We start from the raw sequence: 23,372 nt of genomic DNA on the forward strand, positions 1-23,372 counted from the left end.
GAGGACAAGATGGATCAGACTTGAGTTTTCTCAAGTGCCAGTAGAAATTTCAGAGAACAGTAATCAGTGGAGATGCATTGAGAGATTGGGTGGATTTTTTCTTTGTCTGAGATTTGGGGACTGATGACTAGGTCCATGGTTTTTTTTTTTTGGATTGTGATTTCTTACAAAGAACCCTAAAAATGTCCAGGCTACTGTTGTATGCTTTCCAAATATCACCAGTGTTTGGAAAGAATGAAAAGAAACTTTGGAACTTGATGGAACTGGGGTCATTTCTACTTTTCATCCTTTACTAGCTGGGTGGTCTGGAGCAAGCCACTTTACATCCTTAGTTGCTTCATTTTAAAAATGAGGCTAATAGCTGGGCATTGGGGCACATGGCTATAATCCCAGTGGCTTAGAAGGCTGAGGCAGGGGGATTGTGAGTTCAAAGTCAGCAAGGAGTATGAGAGAATATCATTGCTAAGACAAAGTTCATCTTCTGTCATTACTGGAAAAAGATGATGGCATAGGGAAAGGAGAGGTGGTAAAATTTGGTGGTAAAATTTAGCAAGGCCCTAAGCAATTTAGTGAGGCCCTAAGCAATTTAGCAAGACCCTGTCTTTCAATAAAATATAAAAAGGGCTGGGGATGTGTCTCAGTGGTTAAGTGGCCCTGGGTTCAATCCCCAGTGCCAATAAATAAGTAAGTAAGTAAATAAATAAATAAATAAACAAATAGACTAATGATTAGAAGTACTACCACTGGTTGTTGAGAGGTTTCAATGAGATAAATTTGTCAAGTACTCTGTACATAATATATTTCCCACCAAATTTTACCACCTCTCCATTCCCTATGCCATCATCTTTTTCCTGTAATGACAGAAGATGAACTTTGTCTTAGCAATGATATTTTCTTATACTCCTTTCGCCTTGGTATCTATTAAGATTTGTACTCAAAAGACACTTTCTTCAAGCCATTATTGACTAATGATTTTCAATAATAGAGGAATTCTTTACTTTTCTAGTCTAAAATCAGCCTAGGCTAGTCTAAAATGAAAACACCGCTTGAAATCTACCATTCCATTCTTGTAGAAAGTACACAATCAACCATGCTGCACAGATAGTTTTGTTTTTTCTTAACAGGATCAAACTTCACTTTCTCTATGCCTTGGTATTCTAATCCTAAGGCAACTGGCCAGGGGAATGGAAAGACAATCAGAGCATGAATTATAGACCATAATCCAGGGGAGTATACAGCTGTTTCCTACAATAGGTGCAACATTTTAAGGCGAAAAGCTACCTTGAGCAATAGAACTCTTGGATACTAGTCTCTGTTTACCATATACTTCCTTGGGGAACTTGAGCAAGTCACTTTCCCTCTTTGGACATCAGTTTTCCCTTAAGTATAATGTATGGGTAGGACTAGATAATATTCTAGAATGTTACATCTAAAAAGGCCTTAAAGACTATGTGTTGCTGAGTCCAAAGACAGACTTAGTGACAGCCCTCTTTTAAAAAGTTGGCTCTTGGAAACAACAGACGTGACATTTTCAAAGTTCTGTACATACTCTAAGCAAACTTAGTGACACACTTGATGTTTAAAGTGGTTTGTGCCAAATGCTAAGAGCTCATTATTTTTGACCCCATTGCCACCTTTGTTTCTAATGTTGTTCAGAATATGGTTTCTGCTAATATAACTAGACCCCAGAAAGTTCAACATAGCATCAGCCACAGTGTAAATGGAGACTCAGTGGAAAGCTGGGATTCATCAGGGCCAAGTATTGTAGCTTTGATTTATAGAAAGGCGAGATGTTTTTTATACAATCTGATATTTGCAACCCTGGAGCGGCATCTGGGGCAAATCTGGATAGTTGTTCAGGTCTGCCAAGATTTCCAAGAGTTGAGTCTGGATCTCTTGACCTTTGGCAATTGGAAATGACCATCTTATATTAAATTTCTTCTCTTTTTCACACCTAAAGACATGACAGAGAAGAATTCAGAAGGAGAGTAATACGTGACCAAACTTAGGCAAGCAGTTTTTCAGCCCTCTTGCAAGCAGAGGTGATCCTTTTCCTGGCTGTGCCTCAAAGCCCAACAAATGGTATCATCAAGATTTTAGTCCTCAGAACCCTTCAGAAGAGGAATTCCCAGGAGTTGGGCTCCTGACTACAACCTGGGCAACAGCCAAGGCCCATCAGAATAGAATCATGTTTCTTGGATATTGAATTCTCTTACACCATGCTTTTAGAATTTAACTCTGCCTAACATTCACTTAGTGCCAACCATGTGCCCAGAAAACAAGTAAACACTGGTTTGCCCCTACACTCTACTCTGGCCATCCTGAGGATTTATTTTTTTCTGAAATACCTTGTGAAGACTGGGAGACACCAGGTATCCTAATTACTCTCAGAAGGCAAATCAGTCTGTCTTTCTGTGTCTAGAGTTCAAAGGGTGGGAAAATATGTTCTACCTGATACTGTCCCGACTCAGGGAATGACTTTTGAACTTCAAATGTGCACTGCTATGGATATAGTGGAGGGTTAGCCTTGAAGTCAGACAAATCTGAGTTCATATCATAGCCTTCACACTTACTATCAGGTGACCTTGGACAAGACACACTCTTTATTCCCAGTCAAGCCTTTGGTCTCCAATCTTGTCTAATTTTCTCCCCAGTTAGTCTATGTTGTGTATGAGTTAAGAATGCCTACTTAACTTTTAAGCTATATAAAAATTTATCCAGTGTCCAGAGGAGGACAAATGAGGACTGAGACCCCGCCAATTATATTTCCAATTATTCTCTCCTCTTTTAATCCTAAGAAAAGGGTTGGATAGAGGAATCTTTTTGTGTGCTGAGCCTAATGTGCCAGTTAATCAACCATTTTCATCAACCCCAAGTTCTCTTTGGAGAGAAAAGAATTTGTGAACAGTCAATAAATGAATTAATATGTGTAAAACACTTAGAACTATTCCTGACATATAGTAAACACTGTATAGGAGATGACCTTTCAAACCAACTCTGACCCATGGCTTGAACTTGGGACAAGTTTGTACCCCCCAAATCCATATTTTAGTGAGTCTTCTGGGTCAGCATCTACAAACACCATTTCTACTTTCTTTTACAATCACTGTCACCTCCCCTTTACTATAAGTTTATGAGATGCAGGGGACCTTAGTTTTATATCTTATGCCACCTGGTATTTGGCACTGTAGAAAAGCCCTATACGTTGCAAGTTTTGGATTTGTTTATTCTGTTTTCAAAGGATGGATTGTTATTTCTTTATCCAAACCTACTAGTCCTCAATACTCAAAACATCAGTGGGGAATTACATAGAGCAGGCTTAGTTTCTTTTCTTTTCTCTCTAAATCTCCTTTTCATCTCTAAAATTTTTCCCATTAAAATTGTGATGCCAACAGTAAGTCAAGAGACATTGGTATCATCCTCTCTTCCCTTCCCCCTATCTTAAGAAAAACTATGACATTTTTCCCTAAGTGTTCATTCCCAAGTCTACAAGTTGCAACCGTAGTTTATAGTCCTGTCTTCAAGGCACTAATGATAACTATTCACTGAGTACACAATCACTAAAGTATTTTTTTAAATTTGTGATGCCAAGGGATTGAACTCAGGGCCTCATGCGCACTAGAGAGGTGCACTGCTATGGAGATACATCCCCAAATCCTTCTAATTTTTTTTTTTTTTTTTGGTTTGAGACAGGGTCTTGCTAGGTTACTGAGGCTGGCCTGAAATGTGTAATCTTCCTGCATTAGCCTCCCAAGTAGCTGAGATGAGAGATGTGTGCCACCACATCTGGTTGTTATATTCGACATTCTTATTGTATGCCGGGTAAAATTCTAGGCACTAGGGGTACACCTGTTAAAAAATAATGGCCCTTTTTAAATGAGTCTTATATGCTACTGGGGAGAGACAGATGACAATTTGGTATATTTATTAGGTGGTGATAAATGCTCTGAAAAAAATTGAAGCAAGATTTGGGGGGGTTATTATTTTATATTACATGGTAAGAAAAAGCATCTGTTGATGTGATATTTAGGCAGAGAATATATTAAATACAAGGCATGGTTGATTACTTAGGAAGAGCAAATCCAGTAATAGTGGTACAAAGGCCCTGAGGCAGAAATATGCTTGGCATGTTGAATAGCAAAGTGCTATTGTTTTATGTCTCTTCCCAAAGAAATAGCAATACCATGTAGGTTGTAATTCATCATTAAAAAAAGAGATGTGGAGTGAGTGAGGCCTTTTGGATAGCCCAAGAATACTTAGTAAACAGGTTCTTTCTACCACCACAGTAATTGCCAACATTTGGATAATAAAGTTCAGCCACAAGGTTTTCATCTGTAGGAAGGGTGTCACAATCCATGAATACTGTAGGACTATGCAGGCCACATTTTGTTTTCAGAGAGGGCAGAAATCACAGATTATCCACTCTGCTTTTCTAGAACTCTCTCATTAAACAAAGTATGGTTTTAAGCATACTGAATGTTTTCTCTGAGCCCTGCCCTGCCTACTAGCACATGGGTAGAACTGATCTCAAAAAAATCTTGTCCACTGTCTTAGTCTATTTGGAAGTTTTACAGTAAGCTCTCACTACCAACTCTGGAAATTGGTGAGTTCATATTCATTTTAAGGACTAGGGGGTTCCTTGAAGAAGAGCAGGTTGTAAGGAAGGGGTCTTGTCAATAACAAGTGGACAGTTTGTGGAGGAGAGAAATAGATCATTTAGCGTGGAATAGAACTTAAAAAGCCATTAAATCCACATTCCCTGATTTGTATAGCACAGAATCATTTGAGCCCCTCTTGTTCCAATCTCAATCTTTCTTTTTATTCTTCCACCTCTCCCTATCTCTTTCCCTTTCAACGTATGTGTTTCTCTCTGTCTCTCTCCAAGGAAACATAGATTTACATTCTTTTTAGACTTGGTCAAAATTATATTTGCCATGTTTTGAGGGCTTAATATATTCCAGATGAGGCTTTTTAAAGTATTATCTTATTCAGTCATCACAACTCTATGAGGTAGAGGGCATTATCTTAATTTTGCAACTGAAATTTTAAAATGCAAACTGAGCATCAAGTTTGAGACCCTCTACAGTTTATGAATGTTGCCCAAGTTTCTATAACTAGAAAGTAGAGGAGTCTTAACACAGCTGAATCTGACTCCAACCTGATAATGACTGTTCTTAATCCCAATAACAGTTGGAGAAGAATAAGTGTGTGATGGGGAGCTCTATTATTTAATAGGTTTTAAAGGGCCTGATAGCCAAGATTTATCCATTCATTTATTATTATTATTAATTATTAAGACTGGCTATTGGACTCAAGGACTCGCTACCACTGAGCTATATCCCTAGCCCTTTTTATTTTTTTAGTTTGAAATAGAGTTTTACTAAGTTGCCCAGGCTGGCCTCCAACTTGTGATCCTCCTGTTTCAGTCTCCGTAGTAGCTGGGATTACACATGTACACCACAACACCCAGTCTCTATTCATTCCAAAAACTGTCATTGAGTTGTTACCTCTTGCCTATTACTCTGTTACGCCCTAGTTTCTAGAGATGCAAGAGAAAGAAATCTCTGTTCTCAGGAATGTCATGCTATTGGTGTGGAATCTGGACCAACTATTCCTCAGGAAGTAATCCAATCACTACTGTGATGATGTGCATTGGATGTTATAAGCACATGTGCAAATAGCTTCTGTTTCTGTCTTGGGAATCAGTGAAGGCTTCATACAGTTGGTAGTGTATGAGGAAAGTCCTGAAAGTCAGAGGTGTGGATTAATTGAGATACAAGTTAACCTTCTCTATTAAGTTCCTCCTGTAACAGGGGACTGCCAAGTTAGTAGTTTAAGTGAGATAGAAATTCATTTTTGTCTTGTTTAAAACTCTAGATGTGAACAGTTCATGATTAGTGGGATAGTTCTGCCATCCTCACCACTTTTAATCAATCTCTAGGTCACAGGTAGTATTCCATTTGTCTCCTTTTGCCACCCAGAGAAAAAGCAAAAGGAGACAAAATAGAATATAGACAGGTTCTGTTTAAAAACTTGATCCAAATGTTTGTATATGTCACTTCAACTTGTATTCTGTTGTTTAAAACTTACATGACCTTACCTCACTACAAGGCAGACTAAGATATAAGTATGGCTCTTCAGCTAAACCTCAGTGACATCCACTAGTAAAAGGAAGAAGGGGAGGATGGTTACTGGGAAGCACTGAGCAGCCTCTGCCATAAGGAGCTGATTTATAGGCATAGAGAACTCTGGATTCACACATAAATGAGAGACTAATGAATTGAAGAATGGTAAGAAACCAAAGAATTAAAAAGTAAGAGAATAATGAACTATAATAATTCACCATGACTGTAGTATAAGGTGAATGTAGGAAATATGGGAAATAAGGGCTGGAGATTACAGGCAGTGACCAGATTATGAAGCACTCTGTGCTAATTGAGGAATTTGAACTTTGTCCCAAAGACAATGTGAAATCACTGAAATATTTTAAGCAGGGAATAACAATTAAATTTTAATATAGAAAGGTCATTCTATGTGCACTTGGGTAGACACACTAAAGAAAGGGGTGCCTGGAAAAGGAAGGAACACTCAGGAGACTTTTTAAATCAGAAAAAAAACACAAGATCTGAACTAAGGCAGTGGCAGTGAGCAGAGGGGATAGATTAGAGAGATGTTAAGGAAGTGTAATTAATAGAAGTTTTTGACTAAATGGAAGTGGGACGTGAGAAAGGGGAGGATGTATGGATATTAATGTTCAGATTTCTGACCTGGGAATTATCATTGTTTTAGGTAATAAGCAATTATTAGGGAAGAATTAAATGTGTTTAATTCTAGAAATATTGAGCTTGAGATATTCTGGGTTATCCAGATGGCAATATTGAAAAGACAAATAGAAATGTTGGTATAGAAATGTGTAGAGAAATCTGGTATTACAAACTGTGAAAGTGAATGAAACTGCTGAAATAGTGAATGGGTTTGATTAGTGAGATCATTAGCGGCCTGAAAGCACAGTCCTAGAGAAGATGAACATTTAGAAGAAGCCAGTGAAAGAGAGACAGTATTCAGAGAAGTAAGAAATGGACATTCAGGAAGGGAAAGGGAAAGGTGTTTTTAGAGAATATGTAACTATTTCATATGCTGAAGCAAAGTCAAAATAAGATTGTGAAGTGCCTTCTGGATCTGGCGTTTTTTAAATATTTATTTTTTAGTTATAGGTGAACACAATGTCTTTATTTTACTTTATGTGGTGCTGAGGATTGAACCCAGTGCCTCACGCATGCTAGGCAAGCACTCTACCTCTGAGCCACAATACCAGACCAGATTTGGCAATTTTTGTAAAGGCAGTTATAGAAGAGTGGTGTTGGTAGAGAAGAGGTTGTGGAGCAAAGGAGGTACAAAGCAATGGAGGCCAATCTCTCCTGAAAGTGAGGAATGAAAGGAATGTGATGACAGGTGGGGCAATGCTTTTCAGTTAGGAGAGACAGTTAGTGTGCATGATTTTGAGAAAGAATATTGTAATAGACAGGGCCAAAATGGAGGAAGGGCCTTGAGGAGCCATGAAGAAATGAGATACAGAGCACAGGTAGAGGTGTTCCTTTTTAGAAAGTGAAAAGGAGATGAAGTAAGATCTTGAGTGTAAATGCCAATGAGTTGTCAGTATGGAGTATGGGGATAGAAAGTTGACGTTTATTTCTAATGACCTACCTTCCTCTGAAGTATGAGGTGGGGTCATTTGAGAGGGGGACATCTATGGGCCAATCATAGTGAATGCTCAGCAGGGATGACAACTGAGCAAGGAGAAATAACAGAGGATGAGTTTGTTTCCATTATCGACACTTCTTTTGAAGCAATCCAAAGGCATTTCATATTAAATGTGTACTCTGATTACCCAACTGAAAATTTTCAAAATACTTTCAGAAATTCAGCTCAGGACAAAAATTTTCTTGAATCCAATCCATACTTATTAATTTTATTCTCATTTGGCATTCCTATTCACTTTTCTAGAGCAGGTTTCTCAACTTTTGTACTATTTTGACATTTGGGGCCAATAATTTTTTGTTGTTATGGAGATTTCCTGTGTATTTTAAGATGTTAACAAACATCCCTGGCCTCTCCTCACCAGATTTCAAACCCCCTTACACAGTTATGATAATAAATAAAATATTTCTACAGATATTACAAAATGTTTCTTGGAAGGGCCGGGGCTGTAGCTTAGTGGCAGAGCACTTGTTTAGCACATGTGAGGTTCTGGGTTCGATCCTAAGTACCACATAAAAAAAATTAACAAATAAAATGGCATGCTGTCCATCTACAACTACCAAAACATTTTCTAAATAGTGTTTCCTGGAAGACAATATTTCCCTCACTTGAGAAGCTATATTCTGGAGCAAATGGAAAGGTCCTGGAGAGAGGAGGAAAGGATTTATACTATATAAGTACATATATATATATATATATATATATATATATATATATATATATATAATCAGTTGAGCATAACAATTATACATGAACATAGGTATGAAAAATTTTTGACAAATTAGAAAATTGATAACACAGGTTATAAGTGACTGAGCTGAGATTTGAACTCAGGTGTGTTGGATTTCCTAAAGTTTAGATCATTTCTTAACAATAAAAAACAAATACAATCAGGTGTGGTGGTGCTTACCTGTGGTCCCAGCTATTTGGGAGGGTGAGGCAGAAGAATTGCAAGTTCCAGGCCAGCCTCAGTACCTTAGAGAGACCCTGTCTCAAAATGAAATTTTTAAGAAAAGCTGTGAATGTATCTCAGCAATAGAGCATTGCCTAGTATGTGCAAGTCTCTGTGTTCAATCCCAAGTACCACTCATATACATAAGAAGACAAATACAAAAACCAGACAAATACATGTGAACACAAACATACATAAGCAATTTGTGAACAATGGTATCATACTATAGTAACTATTCTGTAAGCTGCTTTAAAATATTTACTTAATAATTTATATAAATCTATATTACCATTTTTTAAATTTTTAACTGGCGCATTAAAACATAAAAAATATACATATTAACATTGTACCATGTAATGTTTTGATACGTGTATGTATTGCATGAAGTTTAAATTAGGGTAAACATGTTTACCTCTTCAAACATTTAATATCATTTATTTATGGTAAAAACTTTGAAAATTCTTTCTTTTACCTTCTTGAAATATACAGTACACCATTATTAACATACACTCACCCTTCTGCACAAACAGCACACTAGAAAGTCTTATTCTTATTTAACTATAACTAATTATCCATTGATCAATATTTCCTCATACCTTCCTCCAAACTACTCTCCCCAGCCTCTGCTAACCACCATTCTAGTCTCAACTTCTATGAGATCAACTTTATCAGAGTCCACGTATGAGTGAGATTATGTGGTACTATCTTTCTGCATCTGACTTATTTTGCTTAACATGATCACCATACATTTTGCTGAAAATGACAGGATTACATTCTTTTTGTGGATGAATGGTATTCCAATGGGTATAGATACTACATTTTCTTTATTCATTCATCAGTTGATAGATATTTAGGTGATTTGTGAATAGTGCTCCAGTGAACATGGGAGTTTAGCTGTCTCTTCAATATAATGATTAATTTCCTTTCAATATATAATCAAGAACAAAGCACCATCCCAACCAGACTTACAAGGTGATTATTTTACCTAGTCCTTTGTCAGTTCAGGACAATATGATTTTTAATAAATAGTATTAGTCTAATAGGAAAAATGTGATATATTGTTCATTTAATATGCAGGTTTTTATAATTACCAGTGAAGTTGTTTTTATGTTTATGAGCTGATTTTGTTCTTTTTAAATATGTTTTAATGCCTTTGTCCATTTTTCTATTTTAGCTCTTAATCTATTTCTTACTGATTTCATATTAACCCATTGTCTGTTAAGTATATTGCAAATGTTTTCTCATTTATTGCTTACCTTAAGAAATTTTAATGGCATATTTCATATTAAAGAATTTATAATGTTTATAAGTCACAGCTGCCATTATTTTCCATGATAGCTCATATTTCTAATTTGTTTTGATAGTTTTAAGTTTTATTTGGAAATCTAATATGGAAAATTGGTTATTAATTTGATAAAATTAGAATTATTTCTGTCTCACACCATAAACAAAAATAAATTCCAAGTAAGCATTATATATGTCTAAACCTGAAAGTAAGAAAACAGTACTTAAAATATAGGAAAATATTTTTATGATCTTAATATAGAGATATTCTTGCTAAACAAACATTTGCAAAGAAACAGGCACTCTTAAGATTATTGGTATGTGTATAAATTGTTATAATAATTTCTTAAATTTCATAAGTTTTGACATATACATCAAATATATGTGTATATATAATTATATATATGTATATATAAAATGTTTTGCAAAATTTTATATTCTAATAAGTGTGTAGTAGTCTCTCACTATGATTTTAATTTGCATTTCTCTGATGTCTTTATGATATTGAATACACACACACACACACACACACATGCATGCACACACCTACATCTTTGCCACAATCAAGATAATGAACATGTTCATCTTCCCCTGCAAAGTTATGAGCTGATTTTGAGGTGGATACTTCCCACGTACCCACCTCAGGCAACTACTGATGAGCTTTCTGTCAATATAGATTGATTTGCATTTTCTAGAGTTTTATATAAATGCAATCATGTACTATATACTTTTTTTGGTTTAGCTTTTTTCATTCAGCATAATTATTCTGAGGTTAATTCAAATTGTTGAATGAATTGGTAGTTTGTTCCTTTGTTTTGCTAAGTTGTGTTCCATCACATATACATAATTTGGCTATGTGTTCATGCATTGATGGTCGTTTGAGTTGTTTCCCAATTTGGGGCTATTATAAATACAACTGTGCTGTGCGAAGTGGTGTGTGCCTGTAATCTCTGTGGCTCAGGGGACTGAGATAGGAGGATCACAAGTTCAAAGCCAGCCTTAGCAAAAGTCAGGTGCTAAGCGACTCAGTGAGACCCTGTCTCTAAATAAAATACAAAATAGGCCTGGGGATGCAGCTCAGTGTTCGAGTGCTCCTGAGCAGGTTCAATCCCTGGTATCCCCCCAAATAAATAATAAATAAAAATAAAAATAAAATCAACTGCAATGAATACTTAGGTACAAGCCTATAGTCCTGTATTCTCTTTAGGTACATAATAATTATATGTTTAGAGTTTTTAAAAAATTGTCAAGCTATTTACTTAAGTAAATGTATCATTTTATTTTCTGAAAGAAATTACAAAATCCATGTTAATTGTTTATATGTTTGGTAGAATTCTCCAGCTAAAACATCTAAGCCTGGAAATTTCTTCTTCAGGAGTTTTTAAACTATGAATTCACCTTCTTTAATTATCTATTTCATTAGGTCATTTTTAAAATCCAATCTTTCAATGTACCATTTTATATTCCCACCAGCAGTGAAAGAATAAATTGCTTCATATCTGCTGCATTGTGGTACAGGAATTTTTTTGCAAAATTTTTACTTTCTAATAAGTATGTAGTAGTATCTCACTGTGATTTTAATTTGCATTTCCCAGATGTCTTTGTGATATTGAATATTTTTATGTTAGTCATGTATATGTCTTAGTTTGTTGTCCTAGACTAGTCCCTGTTGCCCCCTCTTAGCCAGAAGAAGATTTATGAAGCTATTTTTGATCTTTGCAGGGTGCAATTTGGCCTTTTATATCACAACTATAAATGTCTTTTTTTTTTCTTAACGCAGCAATTTCAAGCACTCTTTTAGGTGCTAGAGGAACCACTGTGGATAAGGCAGAAAGCTTTTATAAAGCTTAAATTTTTATCAAGAGACAGGCAACAAACTAAATAAATGAGTAAAATATATAAAATGGTAGAAATTGATAACACATGCTAAGGAGAAAAAAGAAAAAGAACCAGGAAGGAAAAAACAGGAAGATTTGGGTAGAGGGAGACATGTTAAATTTAGATAGATGAGGCCTGAAAAGCCTTATTGAGAAAGGTATATATGATAAGAATCCTGGAGAATGGAGAGAGCAAGAACAAATTTTATGGATATGTGGAAGAAGACCATTCTAGGTTGAATAAATAGTCAGTACAAAAACCATGGTGTGTTGGGGAATAGCATGGAATATTCATAAAAACTATTATAGTGCCCAAGTAGATGCTCACAAGTAATAGCTATTTAGAATACTATGACCAGGAGTATGACCTAGAACTGTGTGGTCTCAGTGCTGATCTTGCTGTTATGTCATATTGTCTCTTCCTTATAACCATGAGACATATAGTGACTTTTCTTTTCCACTATTGTTCCTTGCCAAGGTCCAGCTTTTACACAGGCTTAGTATGCGTTTCCAATCATGTAATTTCTGTTTTGACTTTTGTACACTAGGATGTTGGGTTCTAACATTTCTCTTCACACTAATTTTTGGGCTTGATATTGTTACTCTCACTGGCTGGCAACAGTGATTCCCTTCTTTCTTCACCATATGTATGTGTCATCCCAAAGTGGAGGCATACAGGCCAAAAGGTCAGTCTCCCTAGGAAGCGGAAAATCCTTAAGTTCACATGAACTACTATATAAAAATTCTAATTACAGCTCTTCTGCACTCCTTCAGCACTCTATATAGTATCCAAGACACTTTGTTTTAACTTTTTAATTATATGTTACTTTTATTTTTTGAATAGGCAGGCAACGCACTGTGGTATGAAATTTTAAAAGAACAAAATTATATAGGAGAGAAAAATAAGTTTCCCTCCTTATTTTCCCCAGCCAATTATTATTTCTGCCTTGAGACTAAGGATGTAACCGGATTCCTTAGTATCTTTTCAGAAATATTGAGTGCCTATGTGTATATGTGCATGAGGGTATGTTTACTCTTCTTCTGCATTGCAGTCTCAGATGATAAAAAGCATCTTTTCTTTCCAGGTTTCATATTTTCACTTTTCCACAGCAACTATGATACATAGGAAGGGGCCTCAAGATTTTCTTCCAAGAGTGGCAAGTTGAACAAACAATTCTATATGGTTTGGTTAGATGTTCAGCCCATGAAAAATAGGCAAGATAATTATAGTTTTATCTCTTTTTTTCCCCAATCGATTTTTATTGAACCTTTTTAGTTATACATTAGGATTTATTTTGACATAATTATGAAAGCATGAAATAAAATTTTCTCTAATTCAGTCCCTAGTACTTCCCCTTCCTTTGATCTCTTCCTTCTACTGATCTTTCTGTTATTTACTTATAGGCTTTTTTGTTTTTGATTTCAGTTAGTGTCTTGTGGAAATACTTGATAGCGAGGTTCGCTGTGGCATATTCACGTATTATGTAGGAAAGTTAGGTCAGATACATTCCAGTCTTCTTCCCTATCCAGTCTCTTCCTCCCTCCCCATCAATCCCCTTAATCACTTTCAAAAATCATTCTTCTACTTTGCTGAGGATTGAATCCAGTGCCTCACACATGTGAGGCAAGCACTCTACCACTGGGCTACACCCCAACCTCCAGAAACTTTATCTCTTTATTGAAATAATCTTTCACTTCCTGTATTTTCATCCTATTTTTTCTATTACTTTTTCTTTTAGTTTATTAATCATTTTAACTGTGAACTTTCTACTTTCTCTGACATTTCTTCCACTGTAATGCCAATGGAGTCAGTTGTTGAAGTGTTATGTATTGTTTGGGGTAGTTTGTTCCCTTGATTTTTAATATCACTTGTATATCTATCCATTTATTGGGGTGGTTTTTGCTTCTTTTAAGCAAGAGACTGCTTTGTGAACTTCTTAAGAGCCCTGGGTTGGGTGAATATCTAGGTGTGGATATTTAACTCATATCATGACCTTTGCTGATGCCAATATAAGCACCACTTTGAGGGAAGCCCAGAACCCTATTTACTACAATCAGTTCAGAGCCCAGCCACTTACAATTCAGCCTGATAAAAAGTGAATGACTTGTAAATATAGTGCTTCACCAGTTCCTCTAATACAGGTATAAACCTGTAGTAAAAAGTTCTGGAATGTCTTGAAAATTAGTTATTAAATATAGTGAAATTGCTGTAAAATTATACAAGGGCTGAAAGGGAGAAAAATGGGCAAAAGAGATTAAAAAATTAAAAAGAGAAAAGGTAGAAAAGAATAATACTCACTAAGGTAAAAAGGGTTAAAAAAGGTGGATAGGGGTATTTCTGGTACTGGAAGACAGTGTGAGTGGGAGAGTAGCAATTAAGAGGGTCAAGTATAAACTAGGGCTAGGAAGTCAAAGATAGAAAGAATGATTCCAATTAGTGCTTTAAACCATTAAAAGAAATACGTTTACATGGGTTGAAGGTACAATAATGGCTATTAGGGTAACAACTCACAATCAAGATAAATAGTAATATTCATGATCAAAGTTGATGTTTGAGTTATTTATAGTATAAACCGTGCCAAGGTGAAGAAAATTCTTTTTGAATCTTGGTTTGGATTTCATTTTAGGATTTGGGACATTTAAAAAATATCCATCATTATTTGTCTTCTAATTCCTCCAGAGATTCCTGGGTAGAGGAGTCCCTCCCCTAGTTTCTTTTTTAAATTTTGATTTGTTATATATGACAATAGAATGCATTACAATTCATATTTTACATATAGAGCACAATTTTTCATATCTCTGGTTGTACACAAAGTAAAGTCACATGTTTGTGTCTCCTTATATCTACATAGGGTAATGATGACCATCGTGTTCCACCATCTTTCCTACCTCTGTTTCCCTCCCTTCCCCTCCCTCCCCCTTTCCCCTTTGCCCTGTCTAGAGTTCATTTAATCCTCCCATGCCCACCCCCCCATAGCATATTATGGATCAACATCCTTAAATCAGAGAAATCATTCAGCACTTGGTTTTTTGGGGATTGGCTAATTTCACTTAGCATAATATTATCTCCTGGTTTCTTTGGACCTCCCACTAGTCTGATTTGTTTTGTCAGCTCAGGGACCTGTGGCTGACTGCATTGAGTATGTGGAGTATGTGAAGTTGTGTCTGTTGGTTGTTTCTGTTTTGTGCAGGAGTTCAGGACGCAGGGCTCTGGGCTATTGCTGCTATTGCTGTGGGTCATCAAATACCCACTCCCCTCTACAGGATCGTTTTCATGAAGGCATAAAGCATAATGGCTGTCTGCAAGCACAGGTCCTGTGGTTGTGGATTCTCCATGGGGGATCTGTGGTACAGATCCTGGCCTATGCAGCTTACTGGGGTACTGAGTAAAGAGATTCAGCTGACTCACCTAGGTTCCAGTTTCCACTGCCCCTGGCTGTGAAGGGTGGGCACTGATTCCCTCTGCTGACTGATGCAGGGTTGAGACAGGATCAAAACAATGCCCTTGGGCTGGGGTTGGGGCTCAGTGGTAGAGCACCTCGCACATGTGAGACCCTGGGTTCAATCCTCAGCAGCAAATAAAAATAAATAAGTGAAAAAAAGGTGTTGTGTCCAACTACAACTAAAAAATGAATACTTAAAAAAAAGAAAACAGTGTCCTGTCACACAGTACATGTGCCCAAGGGTCAGCTGCCTTGGACCCAGGCAAATGTTTGCCTTAACTGACCTCTTGTTGGCTTTGGTAATGGTCCAGGCCTCTTCCCTTTAAGCTTCCTGAAAACTCAGGCAACTTCTCATCCCAGCCTTCCACCAGCTGCTGCCATGATCTAGGGAACCATCACTCTATGCAGCTGGATATCCAGGAAGCTTCCCTCCAGGATGGCCTTATGCAGACTGTGACTGCAATCAGGGACAATCCCTCTAGACTTCTTAGAACTCAGGCAACTCCCCTCTGTGTCTCATCCCAGGGACAGCAGGCTGCAGCAGCAGTTCTAATGGCTCCCCTTTCCCCTTTCTTCTGCTTGCTGCCAAAACTGTCTTGCTGCTTGGATCTGAGCTTTCAGTTCTGCTGCTGTGTGTGAATTGCAGGTGTCTGCTCTGTCTCTGCCCAGCCTTCCATGACAGCTGTACAGAGCGCTGATTTGGGCGAGCAGTTCCTGGGTTGGTTGTTCCACCCTGCTCCCCCTTTTTATGGTCAGGTGGAGGGGTTTCAGCAACTTTGGGCTAGTAGTGATCCCTTTACAAGTTCTTTCTAGAGGGATCCTTAAGAGAACCCACTACCCTCTAGTTTAACTTGCTTCTTTCTGGAAGTGGGGAGAATGCTGTGTTGATTTATGGGGGTGACTGTTCAGCTCTGGGCTTCACAAAATGGCTGTGGATCCTGGCATGGCTTTCTATTTATGATTTGGTTTTATACTGCTTGATCTGCTTCAAGGACACCGCTGTTGCTGCCATGCCTTTTTTTTTTTTTCTGCCTCTTTCCAAATGTTGTTAAGGGAGTGGACTTTGTGCTTTACTGCTCCCTCTTTCTCTGCCTGTTGTCCCTCCCCATTTCTCCCACCCTGTTCCACATTTGAGGTTAGGGAATTCTGTGCTTATTTCCTATTCTGGTAACCAATCTTCAAGTCACTCCAGGTCTTGGACATTATAATATTGAGTCTAAGAACATTTATGTCTCCCACCTGTCAGATCAGCTGTTCCTTCACTGCCTCCTTTCTGTGTTTTTGCTCTCAGAATCCACTGCCTAGGTCCATTCTGCCATATTTAAGACTCTCTCAAAAAGTATCTTAATAACTCTTTGAATCTGATTTTTATCATATCCTGTGTGGTAGGTGGTGTTGCCCCTGTGTTACAGAAGAGAACACAGAGGCTCGTTGAAGAGAAATGACTTCCCTCAGGTCTCCCAGGCAGAAAGTAGAAAACCAGGACTGATGTTGTAGTCTTTTGTCTGCATTCTTTGTCTCACACTAAGGAGTGTTACATTTTGTTTCATAAAAATGGGAAGAGATATCTAAACACTTGCTAGTAGAATGGTTTAGAAAATCCCCATAATTCATTTAACCATATTAGCATATTTACAGCAGACCCTAAGTGTAATGTTAGCAGATATCAGGTGGTAGGCAGTATTAGGGACAAAAAAACTGGATATAATTGCCTCCTGGATATCTTCCTTATCCCTCCACAGATCTATTTGGGTCCACCAGAGGAGAACACTGCACCCCCAGTGCCTCCACCTCGAGTGACAGCAAGAAGACACAAACCAATCACAATTTCAAAGCGATTACTGCGAGAAAGGGCGGTTTTCTATACTTCTTCCCTGGATGAAAGTGAAGGTTAGTACTCATATTCACCCTTAGCTTCTAAATGGTGATTAGACACAAAGAAGTCATTGAGGGGCAGAAGTGGGGGTGTGACCATTTTTATCCATGCAAATATAAGCCTTTCCTGGCTTCTAGGTTTAAAAGCATCTTGGAGAAGCAAAGCTTATATTTATTCCTAGAGAGGAAATTACTTTTTTGGTTTTGGATAGGACAGGGATTACTTTGTAAAAGATGCTACCATGATCCTTTCTTTATAATATCAGAGGAGGATCCACAGTATTCTTAGATCTGTGTGCCTAATACATGGAAATGCATAAATAAGATGCTTTCTGAACATGCTTAGGTTTTAAACTCATATATGGCTAACATGGATTGAAAACCTACTATGAGCCAGGTACTATGCTAGGTGCCCAGTATGTATCCCTAAGGAGCTTGTGGGATAAAGTGAGATACATGTATGTGAACAAACAAATGCCAGTCAGTGGAATAATTGCTAGGAATGAGACTCTAAACATTCTACATGGACCTATGCCCCACCCACCACTATTCCACTGAGAACATTCTTGCAAAAGTCACTAATAATCTCCATGTGATCAAATGAAATAGCCACTCCATTATTCTCCCCTTACTCAGCTTATGAGCAGCATTAGATACAGTTGACTACTTCCTCCTCCTTAAAACACTGAACTTGGTTTCCAGGATACCAACTTTCCTTTTGCCTCACTAGATATTCCATCTCAGTTTCCTCTATGGCTTTTCCTTCTCTCTGTTATATTCCTCTGTGATTTTATCCATTCTTTTGGTCTTATTTTTTAATTTATTCTGATTTTTTATACCTGATGCCAGAATGCAATTCATTTCATATTACACATATAGAGCACAATTTTTCAAGACACTGATTGTACACAAAGTAACACCATTTGTGTCTTATACATGTATTTAGGGTAATAATGTCTAACTCATTCCACCATCATTCCTCCCCCCTAACCCCCACCTTTCCTCTCCCTCCCCTTTGCCCTATCTAAAGTTCCTCCATTTCTCCCATGCTCCCCACCCCCAATCGCCATTATGCATCAGCATCCTCATATCAAAGAGAACATTCGACCTTTTTGGGGGGGATTGGCTTGCTTATTCACTTAGCATTATATTCTCCAACTTCATCCATTTATCTGCAAATGCCATGATTTTATTCTCTTTTAATGCTGAGTAGTTTTCCATTGTGTGTATATACCAAATTTTCCCTATCCATTCATCTACTGAAGGGCATCTAGGTTGGTTCCATGATTTAGCTATTGTGGATCCTGCTGTTATAAACATTGATGTGGCTGTGTCCCTATAGTATGCTGTTTCTGAGTCCTTTGGGTATAAACCGAGAAGTGGGATAGCTGGGTTAAATGGTGGTTCTATTCCAGTTTTCCAAGGAATCTCCATACTGCTTTCCAGATGGCTGCACCAATCAGCAGTCCCACCAGTAATGTATGAGTATGCCTGTTCCCCACATCCTTGTCAACACTTATTGTTGTTTGTATTCTTAATAGCTGTCATTCTGACTGGAGTTGAGATGAGATCTCAGAGTAGTTTTGATTTGCATTTCTCTAATTGCTAGTGATGTTGAACATTTTTTCATATGTTTGTTGATTGATTATATATCCTCTTCTGAGAAGTGTCTGTTCAGTTCCTTGGCCCATTTATTGATTGGGTTATTTGTTTTTTGTTTGTTTGTTTGTTTTTGGGTTTTTTGATGTTAAGGTTTTTGAGTGATTTGCATATCCTAGATATTAGTGCTCTATCTGATGTGCTTGTGGTAAATAATTGCTCACATTCTGTAGTCTCTCTATTTACCTCACTGATAATTTCTTTTTATGAAAAGAAACTTTTTAGTTTAAATCCATTCCATTTATTGATTCTTGATTTTAACTCTTGTACTACAGGAGTTTTATTAAGAAAGTTGGGGCCTAATCTTATATGATGGAGATTTGGGCCTACTTTAGGTCTCTGGTTTAATTCCTAGGTCCTTGATTCACTTTGAGTTGAGTTTTGTGCATGGTGAGAGAGATTTAATTCCATTTTGTTACATGTGGATTTCCAGTTTTCCCAGCACCATTTGTTAAAGAGGCTATCTTTTCTCCAATGTATATTTTTGGCACGTTTGTCTAATATAAGATAACTGAATTTATGTCTTCTATTCTATACCATTGGTCTACAGGTCTATTTTGGTGCCAATACCATGCTGTTTTTGTTACTATTGCTCTGTAGTATAGTTTTAGGTCTGGAATAGTAATGCCACAGAGTCTTTTTGTTTTAAATATCATTTAAGTGCTGAAGATGATTTCTAGTTTCCATCTGTAGGATGTTGTCATCTCAAATTGTTGTCATCTCAAACTCCCTGCTGAACTGACTTCCTTGGATGACTCATGGACATTTCACATTCAAAATGTTCAAAACATAATTCTTGATTTTCTACCGCTCCTTTACCTGCTCCTACTCCCACCTCCCCCCGCCCAGTCTAATTAATAGGCCACACCAGTCTCCTGATCGCTAAGGTTAAGAACTTTGACATCATCCTTAATTAGTCTTTTTCTTTTTTTCATCATATCTGATCCATTGGCAATTCCTATCAGCTCTCCATGCCCATTACATGCTAAATCTTTCTGCTTTCCCATGCTACCATCCTTGCTGAGCCTACATCATCTCTCACCTGATATCCTTATTTGCTTTCTTGCCTACCTCTAATCCATTCTCGCCTGCATCTAATCCATTCTCCACAGCAGCCAGTTAAATAGACATCTGTTGAAAATGTAAATTGGATCTCATCATTCCCTCTACTGCAAACTTTCAGTGACCTCTCTTCATTTTTAGCATAAATTTTGCATTTAATGCTGTGTTATATGATCCTTACTTATCTCTCTAACCTTCATTTCTGTGCTTCCTGCTCTCACTGTCCCCTTTGCTTTCTCTGGGCTAATCCCATTGGTCTTGCTGTTCCTTATAGATATCAAGCTTAACTAAGTGCCTTTGAATTTGCTGTTCTCTTTGCCCTAAGTATTCTTCCTCCAGAACTTCACAGGCCTTACTCCTTTATCCAGAGTTTGGCCAAATGTTATCTCCTTATAGAGACCTTCTCTGTGTATTCTAGTTAAATAATCTTTTCTCCTCATCCAATCACTGCCTATTTCTTTATACTACACTATTTTATTTATACACCTGCTACTATTTGTTGACACGTTTGTTTCCTGTCTTTCCTGTTAGAAAGTAACATCTATTTTATCACTAACCATTAGAATATATTACATGTATATATTGCAAGTATTCATGTAATAAGAATGAACGAATGGATATGTAAGGAATAATGAAGAGTAAGGGATTACCTAGCTTAATGATCACTTTCATACAGAAGTTAGAATGTTAATCAGGAGAAAGTGGAAGGGAACATTGAATGCTTACTCTGTCCTACCATAATTTCAGTTTTATGGTATAAATTTATTTATTTATCCATGATGTCCCCAAACAGAAACTCTATACCAGCAGAATTTTTTTACACTGTATCTCTAGCACCAGCACAGTCCTTGGAACATAGTAAGCCCTCCAGAACTGAGAATAATAAATGAATGAATTGGGTGTCAGTAGACCTAAGACTGAACTTCATGTTAACCACTATCCTACTGAGTAAAATGAGCTAGCCATTTTCTCTCTCTGGGTCTCAGTTTGCCCCTCTGTGGTGAGGGCTTTGTGCCAGAAAATCTCCAATGAGATCACCCAGTCTAGACATTTTTAAGAACTTTTTTAGACTGATATATAATTTAAATGGCATAAAATTCATTCCTCTAAATTGTACAGCTCAGTAATTTTATTACATTTTGTACAACCATCTCATTCCAGAACATTTTCATTACCATATTTTCCAATTTCCATTCCCCATAACCCTTTACTGTTAAAATCTACTTTCTGTCTCTACAGATTTGCCTATCCTGAACATTTTATATTAATTGAATCATATACTTTGAAGATGTTTGTGGCTGACAAATCATTTCACTTATTATAATGTATTCAAAATTCATCCACATTGTAGCATGTATCATTTATTCATTCTTTTTTATTGTCAAATAATATTTCATTCATCATTTGATAGTTGAGTACTATTTACTTTTTTAGCTATTATAATGCTTCTATGAGCATCCATGTACAGGTTTTGTGTGGATGTCTTTCAATTAAGTATATACCTAGAATGAAAATTTTGGGGTCATATGGTTACTCTGTATTCAAACTTTTGAAGAACAGCCAAGCTATTTTCCAAGCAGATACACCATTTTACTTTTCTACTGGCAATTGTTGAGATTTCTAATTTTTCTGCATCTTCACCAATACCTGTCATATCCTGACTTTGATTCCAGCCATCCTAAGTGGATAAAAATCCATAATCTAAATTAATATTTAACATTTGTGTGTGAGATATTTATTTGGAGCTCTCTTTTGTAGGGCAAGCATTGGAAACTCAAAAGAGGGTTATTTTCCAAGTTAACAATAGCTGCTAAATGACAGAACAGCAATTTGTACCCATCTATCTTATCCTAAAGTACTATTACCTACTATAAAAAATGGTGTGTTTCATATGACTTGTCTGAATATTGTTCTAAGAAGGAAACAATCCTTCTGATTACCACCATTCTTTATCAGTAATATTTCATTTCCTTACCCCAAACACTATTTTTTAATAAATAATATTTCAGTGAATCCCTCCACAATCATTATGGGCTCCTTCATAACCCCATATCTAAGTCATAGCCATTAGACCTCTTTAATATCTCTTGATTATCTTTGGTGATTTCATTCCAGCTTAGATACTTCTCATCAACTAACCCCCCCACACTTCCAGTCTCTCTGGTCCAATCTGATTTTCATAATGAACCCAGAGGTATGTTCTAAAAACACATATTTGAGAATGCTGCTTCTCTGTCACCCAAAAAGTAATTATCCCTTGTGGCCTAAAGATGAAGTACATATTCCTGAGGATGGCATCCATGATCTTTATGATATAGCTCCAATCCGTCTTAACAACCTCATGTTCTTTTACTCACAGATTCTCAAGTCAAACTAAACATTTTTAAAATTTTTTCTCAGATAAACCCCGATCTTTCACTCTTCCAAGTTATTATTTGTGTGAACAATCTTGTTTTATCTATGCCCCTACCCAATCCCCAACCAGACATCAGGTCATTTCATCTGTGTTTCAGTATGCATCTCTAAAAATAAGGACTCTTTTTTAAACTAAAACAACAATTATTATCAGCCTATCTAAAAGAAAATGATAATACCGCAAGATCAATTGTCTAGTCAGTATCCAAATTCTCCTATTGTCTCATATTTATTATTTTAAAAATGGAATCCATCTGTTGCAACAGACCAGTACAGCTCTCAGGAATCATTTTGCTGGCCAGAACTATGTTTTCTACCACTAAATTCTGATCTACATTTTCTATTGCTAAAGAAGATGACAGTTCCCTGGCAGCAGGTTCAGTCTGGGGGTTTATTGACAATTTCAGGGAACTCTGTGGGTCACTTAAAATTAATTTTTTAAGTTTTGACTGTATTTATGTAGGTTAATTTTTCTAGGCAAGTGTACCTGGCTCTCATTATAGTTTTAGAAGCTCTAAGTAAGACTCAGAGTCACTGAAAAGCTTGCACTAATGTCAGAGGAAATTGTAGACCACAAAGGCTAGAGGAAGAACATAAAGTGGCTTTTTGAGGGTTTCTTTATGGGGGTGGAGAAAGAAGTTAAATTCTGCTATATTTATTAACTTGAAATTTGAGAAACATTAACAAATTACTTTTGAGAGAAATAGTTAAGAATTAACTCATGTCTTTATTTAGAAAGAATAGAATATGAAATTCATTGGGGACGCTAAGTCCCTTTTGAGTTCATTCCCCTTTGAATAAAACAGCCTAGTTTATTGTGGTTTGCTGAATTCTGGTGGTGAAAATCATACTCAGATCTTGAATTGAATTCCTTATTTAGATGGGACCTGTGACTCCTCATGAATTAGGAAGGGCAGAGCCTAATCTTGTGGGTTATAATTTATTTGTGCCACAGTGTATATAGCAGTTTTGAAAATGTGTACAACTTTTAAAAATTAGGAACGTATGCATATATCAAAATGAAAGGGTTTTAGAGATTATCACTAA

General features: G+C 36.8%; 1 protein-coding gene across 2 annotated transcripts in view; it reads left to right on the forward strand.

The window, feature by feature from the left end:
• The window catches only part of Ophn1 (oligophrenin 1), a 379,198-nt gene that overhangs the window by 334,675 nt on the left and 21,151 nt on the right, over window positions 1-23,372 (forward strand). For both annotated transcript variants that reach the window (XM_027935819.2, XM_071606174.1), the window contains exon 20: window positions 17,057-17,204. In XM_027935819.2, coding sequence (XP_027791620.1) covers window positions 17,057-17,204 — 148 coding nt within the window. The remainder of the gene's footprint in view (window positions 1-17,056; window positions 17,205-23,372) is intronic.

This window comes from Marmota flaviventris, chromosome X, assembly GCF_047511675.1.
Source record: "Marmota flaviventris isolate mMarFla1 chromosome X, mMarFla1.hap1, whole genome shotgun sequence".
Lineage (NCBI taxonomy): Eukaryota > Metazoa > Chordata > Mammalia > Rodentia > Sciuridae > Marmota > Marmota flaviventris.